Here is a 23753-nt window from a genome sequence, read left to right as displayed (position 1 = left end):
CTAAAGTGAAAAACGAAAGACTTATATCAGACCAAAATTTTGAGAAAAATTTTTTTTTCGAATTTTTCCGATATTTCTGTGTTCTGATAACCTCCAGAAGAGTTCTAACTTCTACCATGATGGATCGAATCGCTAAAGTGAAAAACGAAAGACTTATATCAGACCAAAATTTTTGAGAAAAATTTTTTTTGCGAATTTTTCCAATATTTCTGTGTTCTGATAGCCGCCAGAAGTGTTCGAACTTTTTTCTAGATGGATCGAATCGCTAAAGTGAAAAACGAAAGACTTATATCAGACCAAAATTTTTGAGAAAAACTTTTTTTGCGAATTTCTCCAATATTTCTGTGTTCTGATAGCCTCCAGAAGAGTTCTAACTTTTATCATGATGGATCGAATCGCTAAAGTGAAAAACGAAAGACTTATATCAGTCAAACTTCGAAATTTTTGAGTAAAATTATTTTTGCGATTTTCTCCTATATTTGTGTGTTCTGATAGCCACCAGAAGAGTTCTAACTTTTATCATGATGGATCGAATCGCTAAAGTGAAAAACGAAAGACTTATATCAGACCAAAATTTTGAGAAAAATTTTTTTTTCGAATTTTTCCTATATTTCTGTGTTCTGATAGCCTCCAGAAGAGTTCTAACTTTTACCATGATGGATCGAATCGCTAAAGTGAAAAACGAAAGACTTATATCAGACCAAAATTTTTGAGAAAAATTTTTTTTGCGAATTTTTCCAATATTTCTGTGTTCTGATAGCCGCCAGAAGTGTTCTAACTTTTTTCTAGATGGATCGAATCGCTAAAGTGAAAAACGAAAGACTTATATCAGTCAAACTTCGAAATTTTTGAGTAAAATTATTTTTGCGATTTTCTCCTATATTTGTGTGTTCTGATAGCCACCAGAAGAGTTCTAACTTTTATCATGATGGATCGAATCGCTAAAGTGAAAAACGAAAGACTTATATCAGACCAAAATTTTTGAGAATAACTTTTTTTGCGAATTTCTCCAATATTTCTGTGTTGTGATAGCCTCCAGAAAAGTTCTAACATTTATCATGATGGTTCGAATCGCTAAAGTGAAAAACGAAAGACTTATATCAGACCAAAATTTTTGAGAAAAATTTTTTTTGCGAATTTTTCCTATATTTCTGTGTTCTGATAGCCTCCAGAAGAGTTCTAACTTTTACCATGATGGATCGAATCGCTAAAGTGAAAAACGAAAGACTTATATCAGACGAAAATTTTTGAGAAAAATTTTTTTTGCGAATTTTTCCAATATTTCTGTGTTCTGATAGCCGCCAGAAGTGTTCTAACTTTATTCTAGATGGATCGAATCGCTAAAGTGAAAAACGAAAGACTTATATCAGACCAAAATTTTTGAGAAAAACTTTTTTTGCGAATTTCTCCAATACTTCTGTGTTCTGATAGCCTCCAGAAGAGTTCTAACTTTTATCATGATGGATCGAATCGCTAAAGTGAAAAACGAAAGACTTATATCAGTCAAACTTCGAAATTTTTGAGTAAAATTATTTTTGCGATTTTCTCCAATATCTGGGTGTTCTGATAGCCACCAGAAGTTTTCTATCTTTTATCATGATGGATCGAATCGCTAAAGTGAAAAACGAAAGACTTATATCAGACCAAAATTTTAGAGAAAAATTTTTTTTGCGAATTTCTCCAATATTTCTGTGTTGTGATAGCCTCCAGAAGAGTTCTAACTTTTATCATGATGGATCGAATCGCTAAAGTGAAAAACGAAAGACTTATATCAGTCAAACTTCGAAATTTTTGAGTAAAATTATTTTTGCGATTTTCTCCTATATTTGTGTGTTCTGATAGCCACCAGAAGAGTTCTAACTTTTATCATGATGGATCGAATCGCTAAAGTGAAAAACGAAAGACTTATATCAGACCAAAATTTTGAGAAAAATTTTTTTTTCGAATTTTTCCTATATTTCTGTGTTCTGATAACCTCCAGAAGAGTTCTAACTTCTACCATGATGGATCGAATCGCTAAAGTGAAAAACGAAAGACTTATATCAGTCAAACCTCGAAATTTTTGAGTAAAATTATTTGTGCGATTTTCTCCAATATCTGGGTGTTCTGATAGCCACCAGAAGTTTTCTATCTTTTATCATGATGGATCGAATCGCTAAAGTGAAAAACGAAAGACTTATGTCAGACCAAAATTGTAGAGAAAAATTTTTTTTGCTAATTTCTCCAATATTTCTGTGTTGTGATAGCCTCCAGAAAAGTTCTAACATTTATCATGATGGATCGAATCGCTAAAGTGAAAAACGAAAGACTTATATCAGTCAAACTTCGAAATTTTTGAGTAAAATTATTTTAGCGATTTTCTCCTATATTTGTGTGTTCTCATAGCCACCAGAAGAGTTCTAACTTTTATCATGATGGATCGAATCGCTAAAGTGAAAAACGAAAGACTTATATCAGACCAAAATTTTTGAGAATAACTTTTTTTGCGAATTTCTCCAATATTTCTGTGTTGTGATAGCCTCCAGAAAAGTTCTAACATTTATCATGATGGTTCGAATCGCTAAAGTGAAAAACGAAAGACTTATATCAGACGAAAATTTTTGAGAAAAATTTTTTTTGCGAATTTTTCCAATATTTCTGTGTTCTGACAGCCGCCAGAAGTGTTCTAACTTTATTCTAGATGGATCGAATCGCTAAAGTGAAAAACGAAAGACTTATATCAGACCAAAATTTTTGAGAAAAACTTTTTTTGCGAATTTCTCCAATACTTCTGTGTTCTGATAGCCTCCAGAAGAGTTCTAACTTTTATCATGATGGATCGAATCGCTAAAGTGAAAAACGAAAGACTTATATCAGTCAAACTTCGAAATTTTTGAGTAAAATTATTTTTGCGATTTTCTCCAATATCTGGGTGTTCTGATAGCCACCAGAAGTTTTCTATCTTTTATCATGATGGATCGAATCGCTAAAGTGAAAAACGAAAGACTTATATCAGGCCAAAATTTTAGAGAAAAATTTTTTTTGCGAATTTCTCCAATATTTCTGTGTTCTGATAGCCTCCAGAAAAGTTCTAACTTTTATCATGATGGATCGAATCGCTAAAGTGAAAAACGAAAGACTTATATCAGTCAAACTTCGAAATTTTTGATTAAAATTATTTTTGCGATTTTCTCCTGTATTTGTGTGTTCTGATAGCCACCAGAAGAGTTCTAACTTTTATCATGATGGATCGAATCGCTAAAGTGAAAAACGAAAGACTTATATCAGACCAAAATTTTGAGAAAAATTTTTTTTTCGAATTTTTCATATATTTCTGTGTTCTGATAACCTCCAGAAGAGTTCTAACTTCTACCATGATGGATCGAATCGCTAAAGTGAAAAACGAAAGACTTATGTCAGACCAAAATTGTAGAGAAAAATTTTTTTTGCGAATTTTTCCAATATTTCTGTGTTCTGATAGCCGCCAGAAGTGTTCTAACTTTTTTCTAGATGGATCGAATCGCTAAAGTGAAAAACGAAAGACTTATATCAGACCAAAATTTTTGAGAAAAACTTTTTTTGCGAATTTCTCCAATATTTCTGTGTTCTGATAGCCTCCAGAAGAGTTCTAACTTTTACCATGATGGATCGAATCGCTAAAGTGAAAAACGAAAGACTTATATCAGACGAAAATTTTTGAAAAAAATTTTTTTTGCGAATTTTTCCAATATTTCTGTGTTCTGATAGCCGCCAGAAGTGTTCTAACTTTATTCTAGATGGATCGAATCGCTAAAGTGAAAAACGAAAGACATATCAGACCAAAATTTTTGAGAAAAACTTTTTTTGCGAATTTCTCCAATACTTCTGTGTTCTGATAGCCTCCAGAAGAGTTCTAACTTTTATCATGATGGATCGAATCGCTAAAGTGAAAAACGAAAGACTTATATAAGTCAAACTTCGAAATTTTTGAGTAAAATTATTTGTGCGATTTTCTCCAATATCTGGGTGTTCTGATAGCCACCAGAAGTTTTCTATCTTTTATCATGATGGATCGAATCGCTAAAGTGAAAAACGAAAGACTTATATCAGACCAAAATTTTAGAGAAAAATTTTTTTTGCGAATTTCTCCAATATTTCTGTGTTCTGATAGCCTCCAGAAGAGTTCTAACTTTTATCATGATGGATCGAATCGCTAAAGTGAAAAACGAAAGACTTATATCAGACCAAAATTTTTGAGAAAAACTTTTTTTGCGAATTTCTCCAATATTTCTGTGTTCTGATAGCCGCCAGAAGTGTTCTAACTTTTTTCTAGATGGATCGAATCGCTAAAGTGAAAAACGAAAGACTTATATCAGACCAAAATTTTTGAGAAAAACTTTTTTTGCGAATTTCTCCAATATTTCTGTGTTCTGATAGCCTCCAGAAGAGTTCTAACTTTTATCATGATGGATCGAATCGCTAAAGTGAAAAACGAAAGACTTATATCAGTCAAACCTCGAAATTTTTGAGTAAAATTATTTGTGCGATTTTCTCCAATATCTGGGTGTTCTGATAGCCACCAGAAGTTTTCTATCTTTTATCATGATGGATCGAATCGCTAAAGTGAAAAACGAAAGACTTATGTCAGACCAAAATTGTAGAGAAAAATTTTTTTTGCTAATTTCTCCAATATTTCTGTGTTGTGATAGCCTCCAGAAAAGTTCTAACATTTATCATGATGGATCGAATCGCTAAAGTGAAAAACGAAAGACTTATATCAGTCAAACTTCGAAATTTTTGAGTAAAATTATTTTTGCGATTTTCTCCTATATTTGTGTGTTCTGATAGCCACCAGAAGAGTTCTAACTTTTATCATGATGGATCGAATCGCTAAAGTGAAAAACGAAAGACTTATATCAGACCAAAATTTTTGAGAAAAACTTTTTTTGCGAATTTCTCCAATATTTCTGTGTTGTGATAGCCTCCAGAAAAGTTCTAACATTTATCATGATGGTTCGAATCGCTAAAGTGAAAAACGAAAGACTTATATCAGACCAAAATTTTTGAGAAAAATTTTTTTTGCGAATTTTTCCAATATTTCTGTGTTCTGATAGCCGCCAGAAGTGTTCTAACTTTATTCTAGATGGATCGAATCGCTAAAGTGAAAAACGAAAGACTTATATCAGACCAAAATTTTTGAGAAATACTTTTTTTGCGAATTTCTCCAATACTTCTGTGTTCTGATAGCCTCCAGAAGAGTTCTAACATTTATCATGATGGATCGAATCGCTAAAGTGAAAAACGAAAGACTTTTATCAGACAAAAATTTTTGAGAAAAACTTTTTTTGCGAATATTTCCTATATTTCTGTGTTCTGATACTCTCCAGAAGAGTTCTAACTTTTACCATGATGGATCGAATCGCTAAAGTGAAAAACGAAAGACTTATATCAGTTCAAAATTTTTGAGAATAACTTTTTTTGCGAATTTCTCCAATATTTCTGTGTTGTGATAGCCTCCAGAAGAGTTCTAACATTTATCATGATGGTTCGAATCGCTAAAGTGAAAAACGAAAGACTTATATCAGACCAAAATTTTTGAGAAAAACTTTTTTTGCGAATTTTTCCTATATTTCTGTGTTCTGATAGCCTCCAGAAGAGTTCTAATTTTTACCATGATGGATCGAATCGCTAAAGTGAAAAACGAAAAAGTTATGTCAGTCAAACTTCGAAATTTTTTAGTAAAATTATTTTTGCGATTTTCTCCAATATCTATGTGTTCTGATAGCTCCCAGAAGACTTCTAACTTTTATCATGATGGATCGAATCGCTAAATTGAAAAACGAAAGACTTATATGAGATCGAAATGTTTGAGTAAAATTTTTTTTGCGTTTTTCTCCAATATCTCTGTGTTCTGATAGCTCCTAGAAGTATTCTAACTTTTATCATAATGGGTAGAATCGCTAAAGTGAAAAACGAAAGTGTTATTTCAGTCAAACTTCGAAATTATTGAGTGAAATATTTTTTGTGAATTTTTCCAATATCTCTGTGTTCTGATTGCCTTTTTTTTTTTTTTTTTTTTTGTTAACGGAGAGGAAATGCGTTACCGCATACCCCAGGCCCCGGGGGAGTCCTGGCGGTTATGTGGGGCTCTTCCCCGCCGACAACGTGTCAGCGAGGACATACCCACTAAAACCTCTCCGGGTATCCAGCTCAGGTCCTTGGCTGGGAGGGACTCCGGGAACGCGTACAGCATGCTTCCGGAGCCCCGCGGACCAGGCCGAGGCCGACTCAGCACGCCGGGGAGCACCCTGGTGCGAGTCCCCCGGCAGGGCCGTGAGGCCAAGCCGGCCTAAGGTCGGGGGAGAGGGACACCAGCCCTCCCCCGCCTCTTCCCCTTGTGATGTTTACGGTGGTAAATCCCGGGAGTCCGGCCCCCCGGCCGGATGTCCCGGGCCCCTACGCGCCGGACTAGCCCGGCGCGGCGGCATACTCTTCTCCGTGTTGGTGGTGGAGGAGGTAGGAAGGAGTTCCTTTCCCTCCCCCCATCAGCACCCCGGCGTGGCGCTAGAGGGGGAGCGATGGCGCATTGTGACGCGCGATCGCTCCCCCGGACCGTTAAGTCAGGTTTGCCTCGCCGGGCTCACTTACATGGGGAGCTGCCCTCCTCCCACGGCTGCGCGTCCCGAAAGCTGGGCCGGCAGCCGCAGGGGAGGAGGGTCGCTCCATTTCATCATTCCTGTGGCGGTTGCCGTCGTCCCTCTCCTCCGCAATAGTGATGAGCGAGGGGGCGACCGCCACGGCTCTTCTGCCCCGCCGCCGCCCGGTGGAACTCTGGGGGCGGGGGCCGCTTCTTCTCGGTCGGGGCGGACGGGGCGGTGTCCGAGACGAAGCGTGACCCCCGTCTCCGCCGCCCCTTCTGTTCCTCGCGTCGCCTGGGGTCATACGACCCCCAGGCTAACGCTCCCGCACCTTTTCGGCCTCCTCCTTCTGCAGCATGACTCGCTCGCAGAAGGAGACCGCCTTCCAGGCGCTCTCCCTGCCGACCATCTGACTGATGATGGCCGGCAGGGAGAGGTCATCTCCCACTTCGGCCCTCAAGACTCCGCGCAGCTCTTCCCACGCTGGACACTCTTCCAGCGTGTGCCGCGCGGAGTCCCGGGCGGCGCCACAGTGGTGGCACTATGTCGTCGGCTCCCTCCTTATCCTGCACAGGTACTCACCAAAACAACCATGCCCGGTGAGCACCTGTGTCATCCTGTAGGACAAGCCGCCAAACGGGCGGCCCACCCACTCGTCCAGGTGTGGTAGGACGGCCTCCAAGATCCGAGATCCGGCCGCCGGCGGGTTGTCGATGAGGTTCCTCTTCCATGACCTCATCACCCGCCAACGGGCCCTCTCCCGTAGCCACGCGGCGGCCCTGGGGGTGACTACCCCCCCCCCCTCAAGGCGGTTGGCTTTTGTCCTGGCGTAGGTCCACGCCAGGGCATCGGCCGTTTACTCCGCCGGGGGGAGTGTTCTGATAGCCCCCAGAAGAGTTCTAACTTTTATCATGATGGATCGAATCGCTAAAGTGAAAAACGAAAGACTTATATGAGACCGAAGTTTTTGAGAAAAATTTTTTTTGCGAATTTCACCAATATCTGTGTAGGGGTGGGTGAGGGAAAACACAGTGTGTGTGCGAGTTAGTATGATATATTAACAGAAATGACATTAAGTGGTTCGCTCGCTGTTTAACACACGTGCTCGCTCGCTGCCCACTACGGCGGTTATTTCTCAACTGCTTCCACGCACGCGACTCGCACGCCCCCGCTCGGCGCTCGCTCTTTCTTCTGCTAGTGTCGCCGCTGGGTAATTCCCAGGCGCGTGTTCGTTAAGATCGCCATTCCCTCATTCGGCCATTCCTGCTTTTCCTTCGGCCCCTGAAGGAAACTTATAAATTTTCATGTAATCCGCTGCGGAAGTAGTAATCATGGGCCCTTCTCCGGTACCGATTTTTACAACTTCGTATCTATCTTTTCCCTTGACTTGAGAGATCTTATATGGACCTAAGTACGGTGTCCTAATTTTGAGACCTGGCGCAAACTGAGTTTTGCGGATGGCAACTAAGTCACCTTCTTTATAGATAGATGCTTTCTTGCGATGTTTATTATACGAACGCTGATTTTCTTCCTGAATTTTTAAAATATTTTGCTTATCTATATTTCTTAAATAATCACGCTCTTGATTAAACAATTGCTCATATTCTTGTTCTAGCATATCTAATAATCGAATATCTTCCTGTTGTTTCATTTTGACTCCGAATAAAACTTCAAAAGGACTCATTCCTACGCTTCTTTGATAAGAACTATTAATACACATTTGCAATTTCGGTACTTGACGATACCAACGATCGGGATGGTCTAATGCTAATTTGGTAAGAACTGGAATAATAATTCTGTTTATGCGTTCTACCTGTCCATTACCGCGAGGTACTCCGGTAGTTATCGTTACATGCTCTATATTCTCTGTAGAACAATAATCACGGAATTGAGGCGACGTAAACGCAGTGCCTCTATCGGTAACAATACGTTGAGGATTGCCAAACATCTGCTGCATTGTTGTCAACTTATCTAGGACTTCTTTAGTATTAGTAGTCTTAGTCGGATAAATCCATACGAATTTTGAAAAGCCATCGATTATTACAAGCAAATGTTTGTATAATTTAGCCGTACTTGTCATGGGTCCTAAATGGTCCATATGATAAGTGCTAAAAGGTGCGTCACCTTTTGGAATTGGCTTTAACATGCCTTCTTTTTTTCCTCTCTTTTTTTCTGCTAAAATGCAAGGCACACAACATTCTACGTATTGTTCTAATTTTTCTTTTAATTTTGGAATGTAGTATTCTTCGCGTATTGACTCTATCATTTTCTTTACACCAAAGTGTCCATTCTCGTGCGTTCTTCGTATAACATCGTGATGCATGCTCGACGGCAATACTACAATATTTTTGGCATCCAGTGCTTTTTCATAAGCAATCCATTTTCTAGAATGTAATCCTCATACGGTTCTTTAGTTAACAATTGCTTGATTACGCGTAAACGTTCTTCTTTGTCTTGTTCGCCTTTGATTAGTAGTAGAACTGTATCCTCTAGCAACATTACCGGAAATCTGCTCAATGCGTCTACATGCTTCATTCGCTCGCTTGCACGATGTTCGATTTTATATTCGAATTCCTCTAACATTAATGCCCAACGGGCAACTTTGGGAGGTAAGTTCTCTTTAGCTAGAGTACGCTGAAAAACTTGACAATCGGTTACATTGATAAATTGAATGCCTAGCAGGTATACTCTCAGTTTTTTAACAGCTGTAATTATAGCTAGTATTTCTAACTCATAAGAACACCATTTCTTTTCGGCTTCAGTCGTTTTATAACTTAGGTAATAAACGGGATGGAAATACTTCTCGTCGGGCTTTCTCTGAAGGAGCGTTGCCCCGTATCCCTGTTTGCTGGCATCTGTATGTAATTCTGTAATAGCTTTCGGATTGTAAATTCGAAGTACCGGATCTCTTGATAAGGCATCTTTTAACCGCGAAAAGGCTAACTGTTGCGACTGTCCGAAATGGAAATGTTGTCCTTCTTTTAATTCATATAAAGGATGGGCTAGTTTTGCATAATCTTTAATAAACTTTCTAAAATACCCCGTGAGCCCTAAGAAACTCTGTAACTGCTTGAACGTTGTAGGCCGTGGGAAACCTTGAACTGCTTTAATTTTTGCTGGGGATGGTTTCACGCATCCATTCTTGATTATATGGCCTAAGAACTCAACTCGCCGTTGCAAAAATTTGCATTTCCGCCAATTAATATTAAGACCATTATTAGCTGCTACTGTTAAAGTTTCTGTTAGTTTGGAAAGAGCTTCTGTTTCATCGACACCTGGTATGATTAAGTCATCCATATACGTAAATACAATCGATCTTTGAATTAAATCTCGGAATATTTCGTTTACAAATCTTAAGAAATTGGTAGGGCTATTACAAAGTCCAAATGGTGTTCTAGTGAACTCGTACTGGCCAGTTGGTGTCACAAAAGCCGTATATTTCTGACTATTTTTATTAACCGGTACGTGAAAAAACCCGTTCTGTAAATCTATTATTGAAAAGACTCGAAAAGGTGCAAGTGCATCTATTTTATCGTCAATTAAAGGCATAGGATATCTATCGCGAATTATTTTTTTATTAAGAGAACGGTAATCTACGCATATTCGACTTGAGCCATCTTTTTTACTAACGATAACAACTGGACTGGCATATTCGCTTTGACTAGGTTTAATAATACCTGACTGTAGCCATTCGCTTAGTTGCTTATCTAATACCTTTTTCTCTTTTGGCGCAAGCCTACGAGGCTGATGGTTGACGGGTATCTCGTCTTTTAATACAATCTTGGTTACGACTAATGTTTCGACGTCCTTTCTCGGTCGGTACTCTGCTATCATTGTCTCAATTCGGCTTCGATACGGTTCAGGCACTTCAATTTCATCGGCGACTGTGCAAGGTAACACGGTCAATTCCTCGAATCCTTTCTCCTCAGCATTTCCTTTCTCGTGATGTACCGATTCTTTCATCTCCTCGGCAGAAAGTTCTCCAGCTGTTGGACGTTTAACTCCGATGTGACCTCTCTTTATTACCACCTCGACATCTTGCAGAAAGTTACGTCCTAATATTATTTCGGATGTCATAGAACTCGTGGGAACTACAAATATCTCGATTTCGTAGTCTTCCCCTTCTACAGACAATTTCAAGTTAAAGGCGCCACTTGGTTTAGTAGTTGTGTTTCCCAGTCCAGTAAATACTCGCATTGTTTTCTTCAGCTTAGGTTTGCCAATACGTTGATAAAGGTCGTCTCGTATTAGGCTGACATCGCTTCCTGTATCTAGCAACGCCTGATATTTTGCACCTGCAATGTCAACTAGAATAAATTTACTGTCTATGCTATTTACACAACTTACGGTAGCTGGTGTTGTTTCGGATGGTGGAGTCTGCTTGACGTCACACTTTGAAGCTATGTGTCCGAAGCAATTGCATTTAAAGCATTTCGGTCCCTTGTCTGCATTCGTACAGCTCTTGACATCATGTTCGGCCGATCCACAATTAAAGCAATGCTTCTTATCTGTTTGTCTGCCGCCTGATTTAGATAGTTCTTTTTTAGTTTCCTTCACGCTGCTCTTGAGATTGTCCTTGTCTTTTTTCAAGGGCATCTTCTTCCGCTGAGTTTCTTCTTTAAGACGATCATAAACTTCTAGCTTCTTTTTCAACTCTCGTATAGTACATGCTTCGTATAGGAACGTCTTACTGTTGTCTTCGTCGGGTAGTCCATCAACTATATACTGTATTAATGCCTCTTCTTCAACGTATCCCTGATCAGCTATTTCCTGCATGGCGTAGATGTATTGTCGACTACTCTCACCGGGCTGGCGTCGACGGTTGAATAATTGGCTGTGTATCGATGCGCTATTTAATTCGGTTTTAAATTCCCTTTTTAATTTTTGTTTAAGAACTTTCCATGACGTGATGCCTTTTTCAAATGATATAAAACGTTTCGCTGATCCTTTCAACATACGTTTGCCGTATATTAATTGTTGCAACTCATCCCATTGAAGCAAATCGCTTGTGTCTTCAAATTCTGTAATCCATTTTTCAATAGGTAATTTATCGTCGCCCGTGAAATAGGTTAGGCTGCCTTCCACATCTTTAATAGTAAATGCATTACGTCTGTACCTTCTTCTATCATTAAGCGGTCTACGCTGATTTCGTCCATTACTCGTCCGTTCGATTGAAGTGTCTGTGTCGGAAGCATCCGTGTCAGAAATATCTGTATCGGAAGTGTCGGTGTCGGACGTTTCGCCCCTCCTGCAATGCTCTCTCTTTACTTGCATTCGTCTTCGGTTTTTTACTTTGTCGCGCTGTCTTTCTCTGTCTTTCGTTGTCCTGCACGTTTCCCGCCTTACTTGTCGATTCTTTGATGCGCTTCTTCTTCTCTTTTCTTTGCCCGCTACATTTTTCTCACTCTCGCTCATCGTCTCTTCATTATCCGATATCTCATCGTCGTTTGTCATGGCGTCCTTGTCAGACGTTCCCGCCTTTTCCTTACGGCGTTCCCGCGCTGACTCTTGCCGCAATCTCATCTGTAACTCGGACTTATTACCTGTGGTAGAAACGTTTAACCGCCTTAAAGCATCCTTGAGCTCGACTATTCTCATTTCGTCGATGTCCTGGTCGTTGTACTTCCTAACCTTTTGCCTATCATCTGTCAACTTTCGTCCGCCTTTTTTCGTTGACTTCATATGCTTGTCGGCGCTCCCCGCCGCCCGCTTATCTTGACTACTGACTGGTGGCTCGAGTTCAGCCATTGCGACTGTTTCTTAGTCTCTCAACTTTACAACTTTACAACTGAGGTTAGGTTCAGTAGCGCGCGTCGTATCGCCGGCTTACTTACCAGCTCGAAACCGAAGCTTACAACTGATTCAACTTAGCGACTGACTTACGGCTCAAAACTGATCTCTTTCTGTACGACGATTCTCTTATGCACACTGCCGATCGTCTCTCGCATAGATGTCGTTCTGGCTCTTGATGTAAAACCGTCTGATTCTCGTCCTTGTCGTGAATCCCAGCTGAGCCCCCAAATTTGTAGGGGTGGGTGAGGGAAAACACAGTGTGTGTGCGAGTTAGTATGATATATTAACAGAAATGACATTAAGTGGTTCGCTCGCTGTTTAACACACGTGCTCGATCGCTGCCCGCTACGGCGGTTATTTCTCAACTGCTTCCACGCACGCGACTCGCACGCCCCCGCTCGGCGCTCGCTCTTTCTTCTGCTAGTGTCGCCGCTGGGTAATCCCCAGGCGCGCGTACGTTAAGATCGCCATTCCCACATCTGTGTGTTCTGATAGCTCCCAGAAAACTTCTAACTTTTGTCATGATGGATCGAATCGCTAAAGTAAAAAACGAAAGACTTATATGAGATCGAAATGTTTGAGTAAAATTTTTTTTGCGACTTTCTCCAATATCTCTGTGTTCTGATAGCTCCCAGAAGTATTCTAACTTTTATCATAATGGATAGAATCGCTAAAGTGAAAAACGAAAGAGTTATATCAGTCAAACTTCGAAATTATTGAGTGAAATATTTTTTGCGAATTTTTCCAATATCTCTGTATTCTGATAGCTCGCAGAAGTATTCTAACTTTTATCATAATGGATAGAATCGCTAAAGTGAAAAACGAAAGAGTTATATCAGTCAAACTTCGAAATTATTGAGTGAAATATTTTTTGCGAATTTTTCCAATATCTCTGTGTTCTGATAGCCCCCAGAAGACTTCTAACTTTTATCATGATCGATCGAATCACTAAAGTGAAAAACGAAAGGCTTATATAAGTCGAAATTTTTGAGAAAAATTTTTTTTGCGAATTTCTCCAACATCTCTGTGTTCTGATAGCCCCTAGAAAAATTCTAACTTTTATGATGATGGATCGAATCGCTATAGTGAAACACGAAAGACTTATATCAGTCAGAGATCGAAATTATTGAGTGAAATTTTTTTTGTGAATTTCTGCAATATTTCTGTGTACTGATAGCCACCAGAAGAGTTCTAACTTTTATCATGATGGATCGAATCGCTAAAGTGAAAAACGAAAGGCTTATATGAGATCGAAATTTTTGAGAAAAATTTTTTTTGCGAATTTCTCCAATATTTCTGTGTTCTGATAGCCACCAGAAGAGTTCTAACTTTTATCATGATGGATCGAATCGCTAAAGTGAAAAGCGAAAGACTTATATCAGTCAGAGTTCGAAATTATTGAGTGAAATTTTTTTGCGAATTTCTCCAATATCTCTGTGTTCTGATAGCTCCCAGAAGACTTCTAACTTTTGTCATGATGGATCGAATCGCTAAAGTGAAAAACGAAAGACTTATATGAGATCGAAATTTTTGAGGAAAATTTTTTTTTCGAATTTCTCCAATATTTCTGTGTTCTTGTAGCCCTCAGAAGCGTTCTAACTTTTATCATGATGGATCGAATCGCTAAAGTGAAAAACGAAAGGCTTATATGAGATCGCAATATTTGAGAAATATTTTTTTTGCGAATTTCTCCAATATCTCTGTGTTCTGATAGCCCCCAGAGGTATTCTAACTTTTATCATGATGGATCGAACCGCTAATGGCATTCCATTGCCATCATTTTCATCATTGCATTTTCTTTGCTACCATTTCCGTCATTACTATTAATGCCATCATTGCAATAATTATTATAATTGCCGTCATTGTCACTTTTATCATTTCCATTTTTGCCATTCCATTACCATTATTACATCATCATTGCATTTATTCCATTACTGTCATTGTCACAAATACCACCATTTCCGCCACTGCTATCATTGCCATCTAATTGATATAATTTCCATCATTGCATTCTTTCCATAATTGCATTTTTTTCCATCAATGCCATCCAATGGGATGGCCTATTTTTCATCTTTTCCATCATTGTCATTATTGCCATCGTTGCCATCATTGTCATCCCATTTTCATCATTGCCATTATTATTACGCCATTGCCGCCACTGCCGACATTGCCACCATTTTTATTATTGCCATCATTGCCATCTTTTTGATAACATTTCCATCATTGCACTCATTCCATTATGCGATTCTATTTCCATATTGCCATTCCATTGCCATCATTAACATCGAGAACATTGTCATAATTGCCATCATTTCCACCATTGCCGTCATTGCCGTCAGGCTATATATATTGTCATTGTCATCATTTCCATTATTGCCATTCCATTAACATCATTGCATTCATTCCAATATTTCCATCCTATTGCCATCATTTCCACAATTGCCATCGATTAATATCGAGAAGAATTTGATTAAAATCCGTTACTTTACTGATTAACACTTTAATACCTTATATCGTATATTATTATATAATTCTTTATTAATTTTTTTTTGTAAAGTTTTGATTAATCTTTACGTGATATTTCGTAAAAACTGTTGAAAGGTTGTATTAAAATCAGATCAATAATCTTCACGTTTGTAAGTTAGAGAATAAAAATAATACTCAAGTATCCATATATTTCATTGATTTTTATTACATTATTATTATTATTATTATTATTATTATTATTTATTGTGCCATATTAATCGCGCGTATTGTCATTTGTAAATCATGCGTATGCATGTATATGCCATTGTAACATAATAAAAAAAGAGTGGGCGCTTTCTAGTCTCTCTACGTCCCTGCGCAGAAATCGTCCGAAATCCTCTTTCTGAATTTTACGGCCTAAACGTAGCACGAAAAACGTTAAGGGTCGAGAGGGGAGCGAAGAGGAGGGTATGCATAGAGATAACATCGCCGCTTGCTCCATGTCTATCACCGCGATGCTTTCTCTCTCTAACTGAAGGCCTAAACAATTAAAGGACAATCACGTTAAAAGAGAAAGAGAGAAAGAGTGAGAGAGAGAGAGAAAGAGTTGCGTCAAGATTTAAAAAAATTAAAAAAGCTAATTTTTTCAAAAGCATAATTTGAAGACATTTAAATAATAAAGAATTATGTAAAAATAAAAAGATGGTATATTTATTCGTGGAAAGACATTTATTTCTTCTTCATCATATGATGCGATGTTAATTACAATTATTTTTTAAGTACTGCGTAAAATGAATGTTTCTTTATTAAAGAACCAAATTCTCTCTGTTACTATTAAACATCTTTTTTAAGTAAAAATATGATTGTGCAAAATATGGGCATAAACATATTGATATGTATTAATATCAATGTTAATATAAATAATTCAGACTATAATAAATAAAAAATTACGCGAAAGTAGACGTAATTAATCATTTGTGCACATTCTCGACCCCTGTTCTGGATGCAACATACGCGATACGCGTCAGATTTTATTTGCAGCATAATGGATGTTAGCACGGACAACAACCTACATCCATTTCTCGAGAGATGGATGTGGGTTGTTGTCCGTGCTAACATCCACACTGTTTTTAACGGCGGGTTGCAAAATGGATGACACGTAGTTCCCATTCTGACCAGAATAGATGTGCGTCACTAGTGTACGGGAGTTTCGAAGCGTTATAGGAAAAAGGCCGCCGTGGCCGCTCTCAGGTTCCTCTCTGCCACGATTCAACCAATACAATTTTTTGAGACGCCATCTCTACAATGTGGACATACACTACGACGCCAATGTATGTATTACCTACAGATTAGATTTCTGAAAGCACGTTGCCCGTCTGTTGGCACACCTGACGAAAGAAGCCCGAACGCGCGTAGGGGAAAGTAGGGTTATTGTACGCACTGGGTAATTGTACGCTTCGTGGTTTGGCACCTTCCCAATGAATAAAACTTATATCACGACGATATTTGTAGGCTGAAAGCATTTTTTAAATATATAACCATACGTTATATCATTTAAAAACGTAGTTAATTTAAAAAATAAGAAAAAGTAAAATCATGATTTTTCTTGCGATTTTGGCGTTCAGAAAATAAGGCAATAAGTCTGTATTTTTACTTTATTCGTTTAATTTTGTTATACCTAACAAAAGTACGTTTTTTCCTGCGTTCTTTGAGCTATTGTTTATTAAATTTAATTAAATAGTCATCCAGTAATTGTTTATTTATCAAATCAAGTCCGCCGTCGACAATTTTACGCATCCATCTTGAAAGGCGTGAGACCACGTGAGATCAACTATAGTGCCACTAGTACAGTGTAGTGCAGTGTAGTGTAGTTAAAAGAATGGGCTATAACCTCATTTTTCCTCCGCGTCCATTTATCCAACCGCACGTACAATTACCCAAGGCCCGAGAAATTTTTTCGTTTAACCACTTGCTTCTTTTTGCTGAATATAGCATTATCAAATAAAAAATTGTTCAATATGACAATACATAATGATAAAAAAATGTTTAAAGTTTCTATTTCTGTACTCGTATCGATTTCAACTTTAAAAATCACTTCACTGCGATAAATTTCCCTTAGGTGCGTGTAATTTACCTACTTTCCCCCAACACAAGCTTAAAATTTTTTCTATCCTGTTTTCGCTCGACCGATTGATTCGTCTCGTCACACCGTGCCGGCGATAAATTACGCGAATGCAATGAGAACGAGACGTGAATACCGAATTGTAGAGGCAAATAAACAGTAGATACGAGTACAAATTGACTCACCATTCATCTCTAGTCGCTCCAATTCAATCCAGTTCGGTCAAAATATATTTTTCTTTCTAATATAACGCGAGGACAATACGATCATAATCAAAGGTTCAAGATAACTCCCCCAGTAATTCAACAAAACACGGAACGATGGTAATCGACCTGAGTCCCAATGTCCTCTAGTCGCTCTGTCTCGGCCGCAGCTCGAACGTTCGAGATGCAAGACTTTCTTCATAACTATTCGGCTTGATTCACACGAACGCGCGACACTTGGATTTAGTACTTTTTTGCTTTGTTTTCGCGTTGTTTTTTGTATCATGGTCGTATCATCCTTATAATTCTGGAGACGGAAACCATGCAATAATCAAATCAAGTCAAGTGTCGGACGTTCGTGTCAACATCCATCGTGTTGGATACGATGCATGGGTGCGAAGTCGTGTTGCGTTTAATCGTGTTTTGCATCTTCTTCGTTGCCTAGTATCCCGAGTTTTAGACGCGTGTGAATATTAGGAGTGTTTCGAGAGAGACGAAAACGAAGGATCGCGCATACGTACCAAGACGTGTGAATCAAGACGAATCGTGAGGACAATCTTGGGTGCTCTCGAAACATACGTTCAATAGCTGCGAAACGAAGCTGGGTGCTAGCGACAAACGGTAAGTTAATTCACTTGTATCTACTATTTATTCGCCCCTACATTTCAGTACTTGCGCCTCGTCCCGATTGCGGAAATCCGTTAGGTTAGGAAACATTTGAAGTTCGTGTACGCGCGCTCGGTGCTCTCTTCGCCAGGTGTGCCAACAGTCGCGAATGACGTAATAAAAAAAAATGTATTCTTGTTAAAATAATTACAAAAATTTTTTTAATTATTAAAATAGTTTTGCAAACAGTATCTGTACTTGTTTTGTTAATATAATTAAAATTGTTAAATTTTTATTTTTTACCATATTTATTAAAAATTTTATTATTAAAAATTATTTGTTATTATTATTAAAAAAAGATTAAAAACGGCTGCGTTTGTTTTAATTGATTAGAACCGAATTATTGAAATTTACAGAATAAAAATTATTTTTTAATTATTCGTAAAAGAAATGTTATGTTTTATATTGAAAAAGCAGTCATATAGCAAACGTTATATTTACACATTCTTGTTTAAATAAGGCCTTCTACCCTCTCCCCATACTTGCCAGGTTTTTTTATTTTGTGTTTACAAAGATAAGACAAGTGATAACAACCAGAGCGAAGCCGAGCTGTGCTACCAGCTATCGGCTACCGGCGTCAATCGCGACAAAGTAGCCATATGGTCGACCGCGGCACACGTGGTTTGCTCTGTGGTTTATACACCCAACAATTGTATTTTCCAAATTTCAAATAAAATGACAATGGGGAACGAGGAAGATGTGAAACTGTTTCAAACAATCGGTCTGAGCGAGCAGAAAGCCAAGGAGACCCTGAAAAATGTGAATGTTACAAAGAATCTCAAGCTGGCAATAAGCGAGGTTGGTTTCATCAGCAGATCTCCAGGTCTCTAAGGCCCATATTCAGTACATGTTTATAAAGATGTTATTGTCGTTCTATCCTTAGCACTAAACGTAAAACAATGATGAATGTTATGAGTCATGGATGATAATGCTAAGCTGTAAGAAATTGAACAACCATGTTTGATTATTTTCCTCTTAATGAACTGTGATTGATCAATTTCTTACAGCTGAAGGCTACCACTATTGTAGATCAGGACAAATTAGATGTTAAATGCCAGCTTTATTCTAACAATTAAAATATTTCCGAGCTATATGACTATAGCATCATTATGTTGCATTTTTACAAGAATTATTGCATCATCATCCTTCGTTTGCATTATGCATTTTGCATAATATATTTATAAATATGGTTTTGGATTTGATTCATTTAATGTAGCTTTGATTTATTTAATTAGCATTTCTATTTATATGTATATTTAGGTTTTATATTCAACTTTTGTAGGCAGTGAAACATGAATCTATCACTCAAGAGACTGGTGTCTTGCTGTACCATCTAGCCTCCAAAATTAAGAACCAAATTGCGGATAAGATACCATTTATCACAAATTGTATAGTTGAAAAGAAACTGAATAGTGTACAGAGGGTGGATGCCGCGTTGACTTATTTATTGGCCAATGTAAACAATACTCCTGATATAGCTAAATTTGAGGAATTTTGTGGTGTAGGGATTGTAGTTTCACCTGAACAAATAGAAGAAGAAGTCGAAAAAATAATTAAAGCACATAAAGATGAGATTTTGGAAAAAAGGTAAATAAAATTTTATTTTAATTATGTAAAACATAAGAGAAAACTTTATAATAAATACATAATTATAATTTGTTATTTGAATAGGTATCGCTTTAATTCTGGTCCATTGATGCAACAAATACGCAACCGTTTGAAATGGGCAGATGGTAAAGCAATAAAGAATGAATTCGATATTCAGCTTCTTGATTTACTGGGTCCAAAAGTTGATGCTGATCTGGCACCTGCACCTAAGCAAGTGAAACAGCCAAAGGACAAGCAAATAAAAACAAAGAAGCCAGAAGTTGTGAAGGAAGGTAAGCTATATATAATTATTGTTGAAAAAAATATGTTGAATCTTTAGGTTTAACAAAGGATTGATAAATTTTTAGAACAGAAGGAAACACTGCATGATGAAAAAGTGGGAGCGCAAACTATAAGTGAACTTATGAAGAATAAAGTTCACTTTCACAAACCGGGGGAAAATTATAAAACCGACGGATACATCGTGACACCAAATACACATAATCTATTGCAGAAACATTTGAAAGCTACTGGCGGCAAAGTGGTAACAAGATTCCCACCAGAACCCAATGGGATTTTGCATATTGGACATGCAAAGGCTATCAATATAAACTTTGGGTATGCATCTTTGATCTCAAAAATGAAATATATTGTAAAAAAGATAAATCTCACAGGTATGCTGCTGCTTACGATGGTATATGTTATTTACGATACGATGACACAAATCCTGAGAAAGAAGAGGAGAAATTTTTTGTCGGTATACGGGAAATGGTGGAATGGCTTGGTTACAAACCATATGCTATTACACATTCGTCGGATAATTTCCAGCAACTGTACGAGTGGGCCGTAGAGCTTATAAAAAAAGATTTAGCCTATGTTTGCCATCAATCCAGTGAAGAAATGAAAGGTTTCAATCCTCCGCCGAGTCCTTGGCGCGACAGGCCAATTGAAAAAAGCTTGGAACTATTTAATGTAATCAAAAAATTTTGTTCAAGCGAATTATTTATAAGCATGCGGTTCTTTATATTTTATTATAATATTTATTTATTTTATTTCTTTTTTAAAAAAAAGGATATGAAGAATGGTTTGTTAGAAGAAGGAGAAGCTACCTTGCGCATGAAGGTGACTTTGGAGGAAGGGAAGCAAGATCCTGTCGCATACAGGATAAAATATTTGCCGCACCATCGAACTGGTGACAAATGGTGCATTTATCCAACTTATGATTACACCCATTGTTTATGCGACAGCATCGAAAATATTACTCATTCTCTTTGCACAAAGGAATTCCAATCGCGAAGATCGTCTTATTATTGGCTTTGCAATGCTTTAGATATTTATTGTCCCGTACAGTGGGAATATGGCCGATTGAACGTCAATTATACCGTAGTTTCCAAAAGAAAAATTTTGAAATTGATACAAGAAGGAATAGTGTCCGACTGGGATGATCCCAGGTAGAGTATATGGATATTATATATCTTCATATTTTAGCAGGATTGAATAAGTTAATATTTTTTAAAATTAAATTAAGTTAAAATGGCATTGGTAAAATAAAATTTAATCAAAAATTGCATAAGCAGAAGACTTAGTTTTATAAGTTGCGTTAAAATTAAATACTTTAAATTAAAAATTTGGAAAACGTTATTTATATTAAATTAAAATGTGATAATTTTTTAAAATTAGATTAAACAAAACAATTACAATGGATCATCAAATAAATTTAATATTCTGTTTGTAAATGAAATTTATGTGAAGAAATATTGTTTTTTTATATAGGAATGTACTTTTTTTTACAATTTCTTTACATAGATTAATTTTTAACATAGAAAAAAAGTTAATAGATTAAAGTTTTTAAAATGTATTTAAAAAATAACTAATTAAAGTTACAAAAATAACTTAAGATTAATTAAGTTAAAAGTTATTAGTTTTTTAATTTCATTATTTAACCTTTTAACTAATTATTATCCAACTCTGTATTTTACTAATGTATTATATTGCCTTTTTGTACAGATTGTTTACATTGACTGCATTACGTAGACGTGGATTTCCACCGGAGGCTATAAACAACTTTTGCGCTCAAATGGGTGTAACCGGTGCACAAGCAACTGTCGATCCAACAGCATTGGAAGCAGCTGTTCGAGATGTTCTAAATCTCACTGCTGCCCGACATATGGTAGTTCTAGAACCTATCAAATTAACGATCAGGAATTTCCCTCAAGAAAAAGTTATAAAGCTCACTGTACCCGATTTTCCTAACGAACCTGAAAGGGGACATCATGAAATTACATTTGACGAGATTATATATATTGAAGCCACGGATTTCAAAGAAGTGCGTAATGTTTATTTCTGTCTTTTTGAAAGTTTACATATGTTTTATTTGGATGTCAATACTTGCAGATTGAAGAAAAAGGTTTTAGACGTTTGACACCGAAACAATCTGTAGGCTTAAAGCATACGGGTGTCATAGTAACATTTGAAAGTATTGAAAAAGATGCCAGTGGTAATATTACGAACATCATTGTTAGACAAGATCCTGTTTCAGAAAAGAATAAACCAAAAGCGTTTATACATTGGGTGTCTCATCCGGTATTGGCATCTGTTAGATTATATGAGCGTTTGTGAGTAACATTTACAAAATTATTAATTATTACAAAAGTTTTATATTCTCTAATATAATTTATAATCTCTAATTTCCTTATAGGTTTAAGCACAAAAATCCAGAAGATACAAATGAAGTACCGCACGGATTTTTAAGTGATATTAATCCATTCAGCAAAAAAGAAATTGTAGCATACATGGATAATAGTCTAGCTAAAACGGCGAAGGTGTACGATAAGTTTCAGTTTGAACGTATAGGCTTTTTCTCTATTGATCCCGATACCAAGTCTAATAAGGTACATATAAAAACATCAACACACGTGTATATTGCATTTAATAATCTTCATTTTTTTATTTCAGCTTGTTTTTAATCGCACCGTAACACTGAAAGAAGATTCGGGAAAGGTATAAATATATTAAAAAAAAAAATAGTATTGTATCGTCGAACCATATTACATTTTTGCTGTTATACCTTTTCTCTGCTGAGGCAAAATGCTTTATAATATGAATGTTATTTTTATTATCAATTTTACTTTTTTTTTATTTCAAAGAAAAAAAGTAAAGTTTTTTTTAATAAAAAACTTGAGACGAGTATGTCATTTTACTTAATATTAATTATTAAATTAAAATTTAAATAATAAATCTTTTAAAAAAAGATTTATTTTCTGCCTAATTAATTCATCATACAAGATTCATACGTGGGAACCATGTATTTGATATTTATGAAGGCATCCTCACCACCATATCTTTCCAAAATTTCGAGCGTTTCTTGTATAATATCTGCTGCGTTCTCTCCTCTTTGCTGAGAATAATCGATACCCTCTCCAAGGTTTACTGAATAACATGAAAAATTTTATTTCTATTTGAATACAAGAAACGTTGAGTATGAATACTTACCATTTCTGTCTTTGAGTAAGTTCGGGATAGGTAAGATTTGCCTAAAATACGGAACTAAAGCTTCGCCAACGCAATCAGCCGATTGCACTAAACGTTGAAGGGCTTTCATGGTGGTGCAGATTATTTCAGGCATTCTTGTATTTAAAGCATCTAACAAGGTCTTCTTTTAAATTACAGTATGAATATTTTTTTTACATTTAATTGGATTATAGAACTTACTTTTAATAGGAATAATCAATTGAGGAATAACGGGTAAGATCTTTGGTCCACCACGCTCTAGCATATCTGATATTCCTTGCTCTACCAGAAACTTGTATGGTTGTTCCGTTTCCGTTAATCCATCGAAGAACATCGGCAAATAATGATGGAAATCCAAATCTTCTATGTCTACCTTCCAATTAATTTTTTGATCATAACCGTCGTTCTCTAAAGAGATAGGAAATACACCGCGCTTGTAAAACTTTCGGAAAATTGATGGTTTCGGCGGGCGAGGTTTATACAATCCACATCGCGGAGGTTTCGCAACGACCGTGTTTTCCTGTATCAAAATCGACACCGTCGTATTATTGCGTTACATTCATCCTGACATGATTGTTCTATTAATACGTTACCTGCAATGCCTGAATAGTGAAGGCGGGAACTACTCGAGGCTTTCTTTTTTTGTATCGTGGTATATCCTTTCGAACTTCCGTCCAAAATTCTTTTTCGTTCACCATCCCGATGCCCGATATCTTTTTTTGATACTGAGTTCAATTTTACGCGTTAAACATTTTATTCGAATGTCATAAGCAACTATGCGCGCGCGACGACGCAGATAGAAAACGGATT

At 37.1% G+C, this 23753-nt stretch overlaps 2 protein-coding genes across 2 annotated transcripts; one reads left to right on the top strand and one right to left on the bottom strand.

The window, feature by feature from the left end:
* Nucleotides 1-17666: 17666 nt before the first annotated feature.
* LOC105205808 (probable glutamine--tRNA ligase) lies at nucleotides 17667-22448 on the top strand. Its single transcript, XM_011175329.3, has 11 exons — nucleotides 17667-17801; nucleotides 18361-18644; nucleotides 19129-19433; nucleotides 19518-19726; nucleotides 19802-20051; nucleotides 20108-20405; nucleotides 20505-20884; nucleotides 21441-21759; nucleotides 21828-22048; nucleotides 22132-22324; nucleotides 22389-22448. The coding sequence occupies exons 2-11, from the start codon at nucleotides 18522-18524 to the stop codon at nucleotides 22437-22439; spliced, it is 2349 nt and encodes a 782-aa protein (XP_011173631.1). The 5' UTR covers nucleotides 17667-17801; nucleotides 18361-18521; the 3' UTR covers nucleotides 22440-22448.
* LOC105205811 (parkin coregulated gene protein homolog) lies at nucleotides 22352-23748 on the bottom strand. The gene is made up of 4 exons (XM_011175331.2): nucleotides 23537-23748; nucleotides 23145-23463; nucleotides 22926-23075; nucleotides 22352-22862 (listed from the first exon to the last, which is right to left on the bottom strand). Exons 1-4 carry the CDS (start codon nucleotides 23639-23641, stop codon nucleotides 22702-22704), a joined length of 735 nt encoding a protein of 244 aa, XP_011173633.1. The 5' UTR covers nucleotides 23642-23748; the 3' UTR covers nucleotides 22352-22701.
* Between the last annotated feature and the right edge of the window lie 5 nt (nucleotides 23749-23753).

The sequence above is a fragment of the Solenopsis invicta genome, chromosome 5 (genome assembly GCF_016802725.1).
Source record: "Solenopsis invicta isolate M01_SB chromosome 5, UNIL_Sinv_3.0, whole genome shotgun sequence".
Lineage (NCBI taxonomy): Eukaryota > Metazoa > Arthropoda > Insecta > Hymenoptera > Formicidae > Solenopsis > Solenopsis invicta.
The sequence above is the reverse complement of the archived record's forward strand: the minus strand, read 5'-3'. Positions and strand labels throughout refer to the sequence as shown.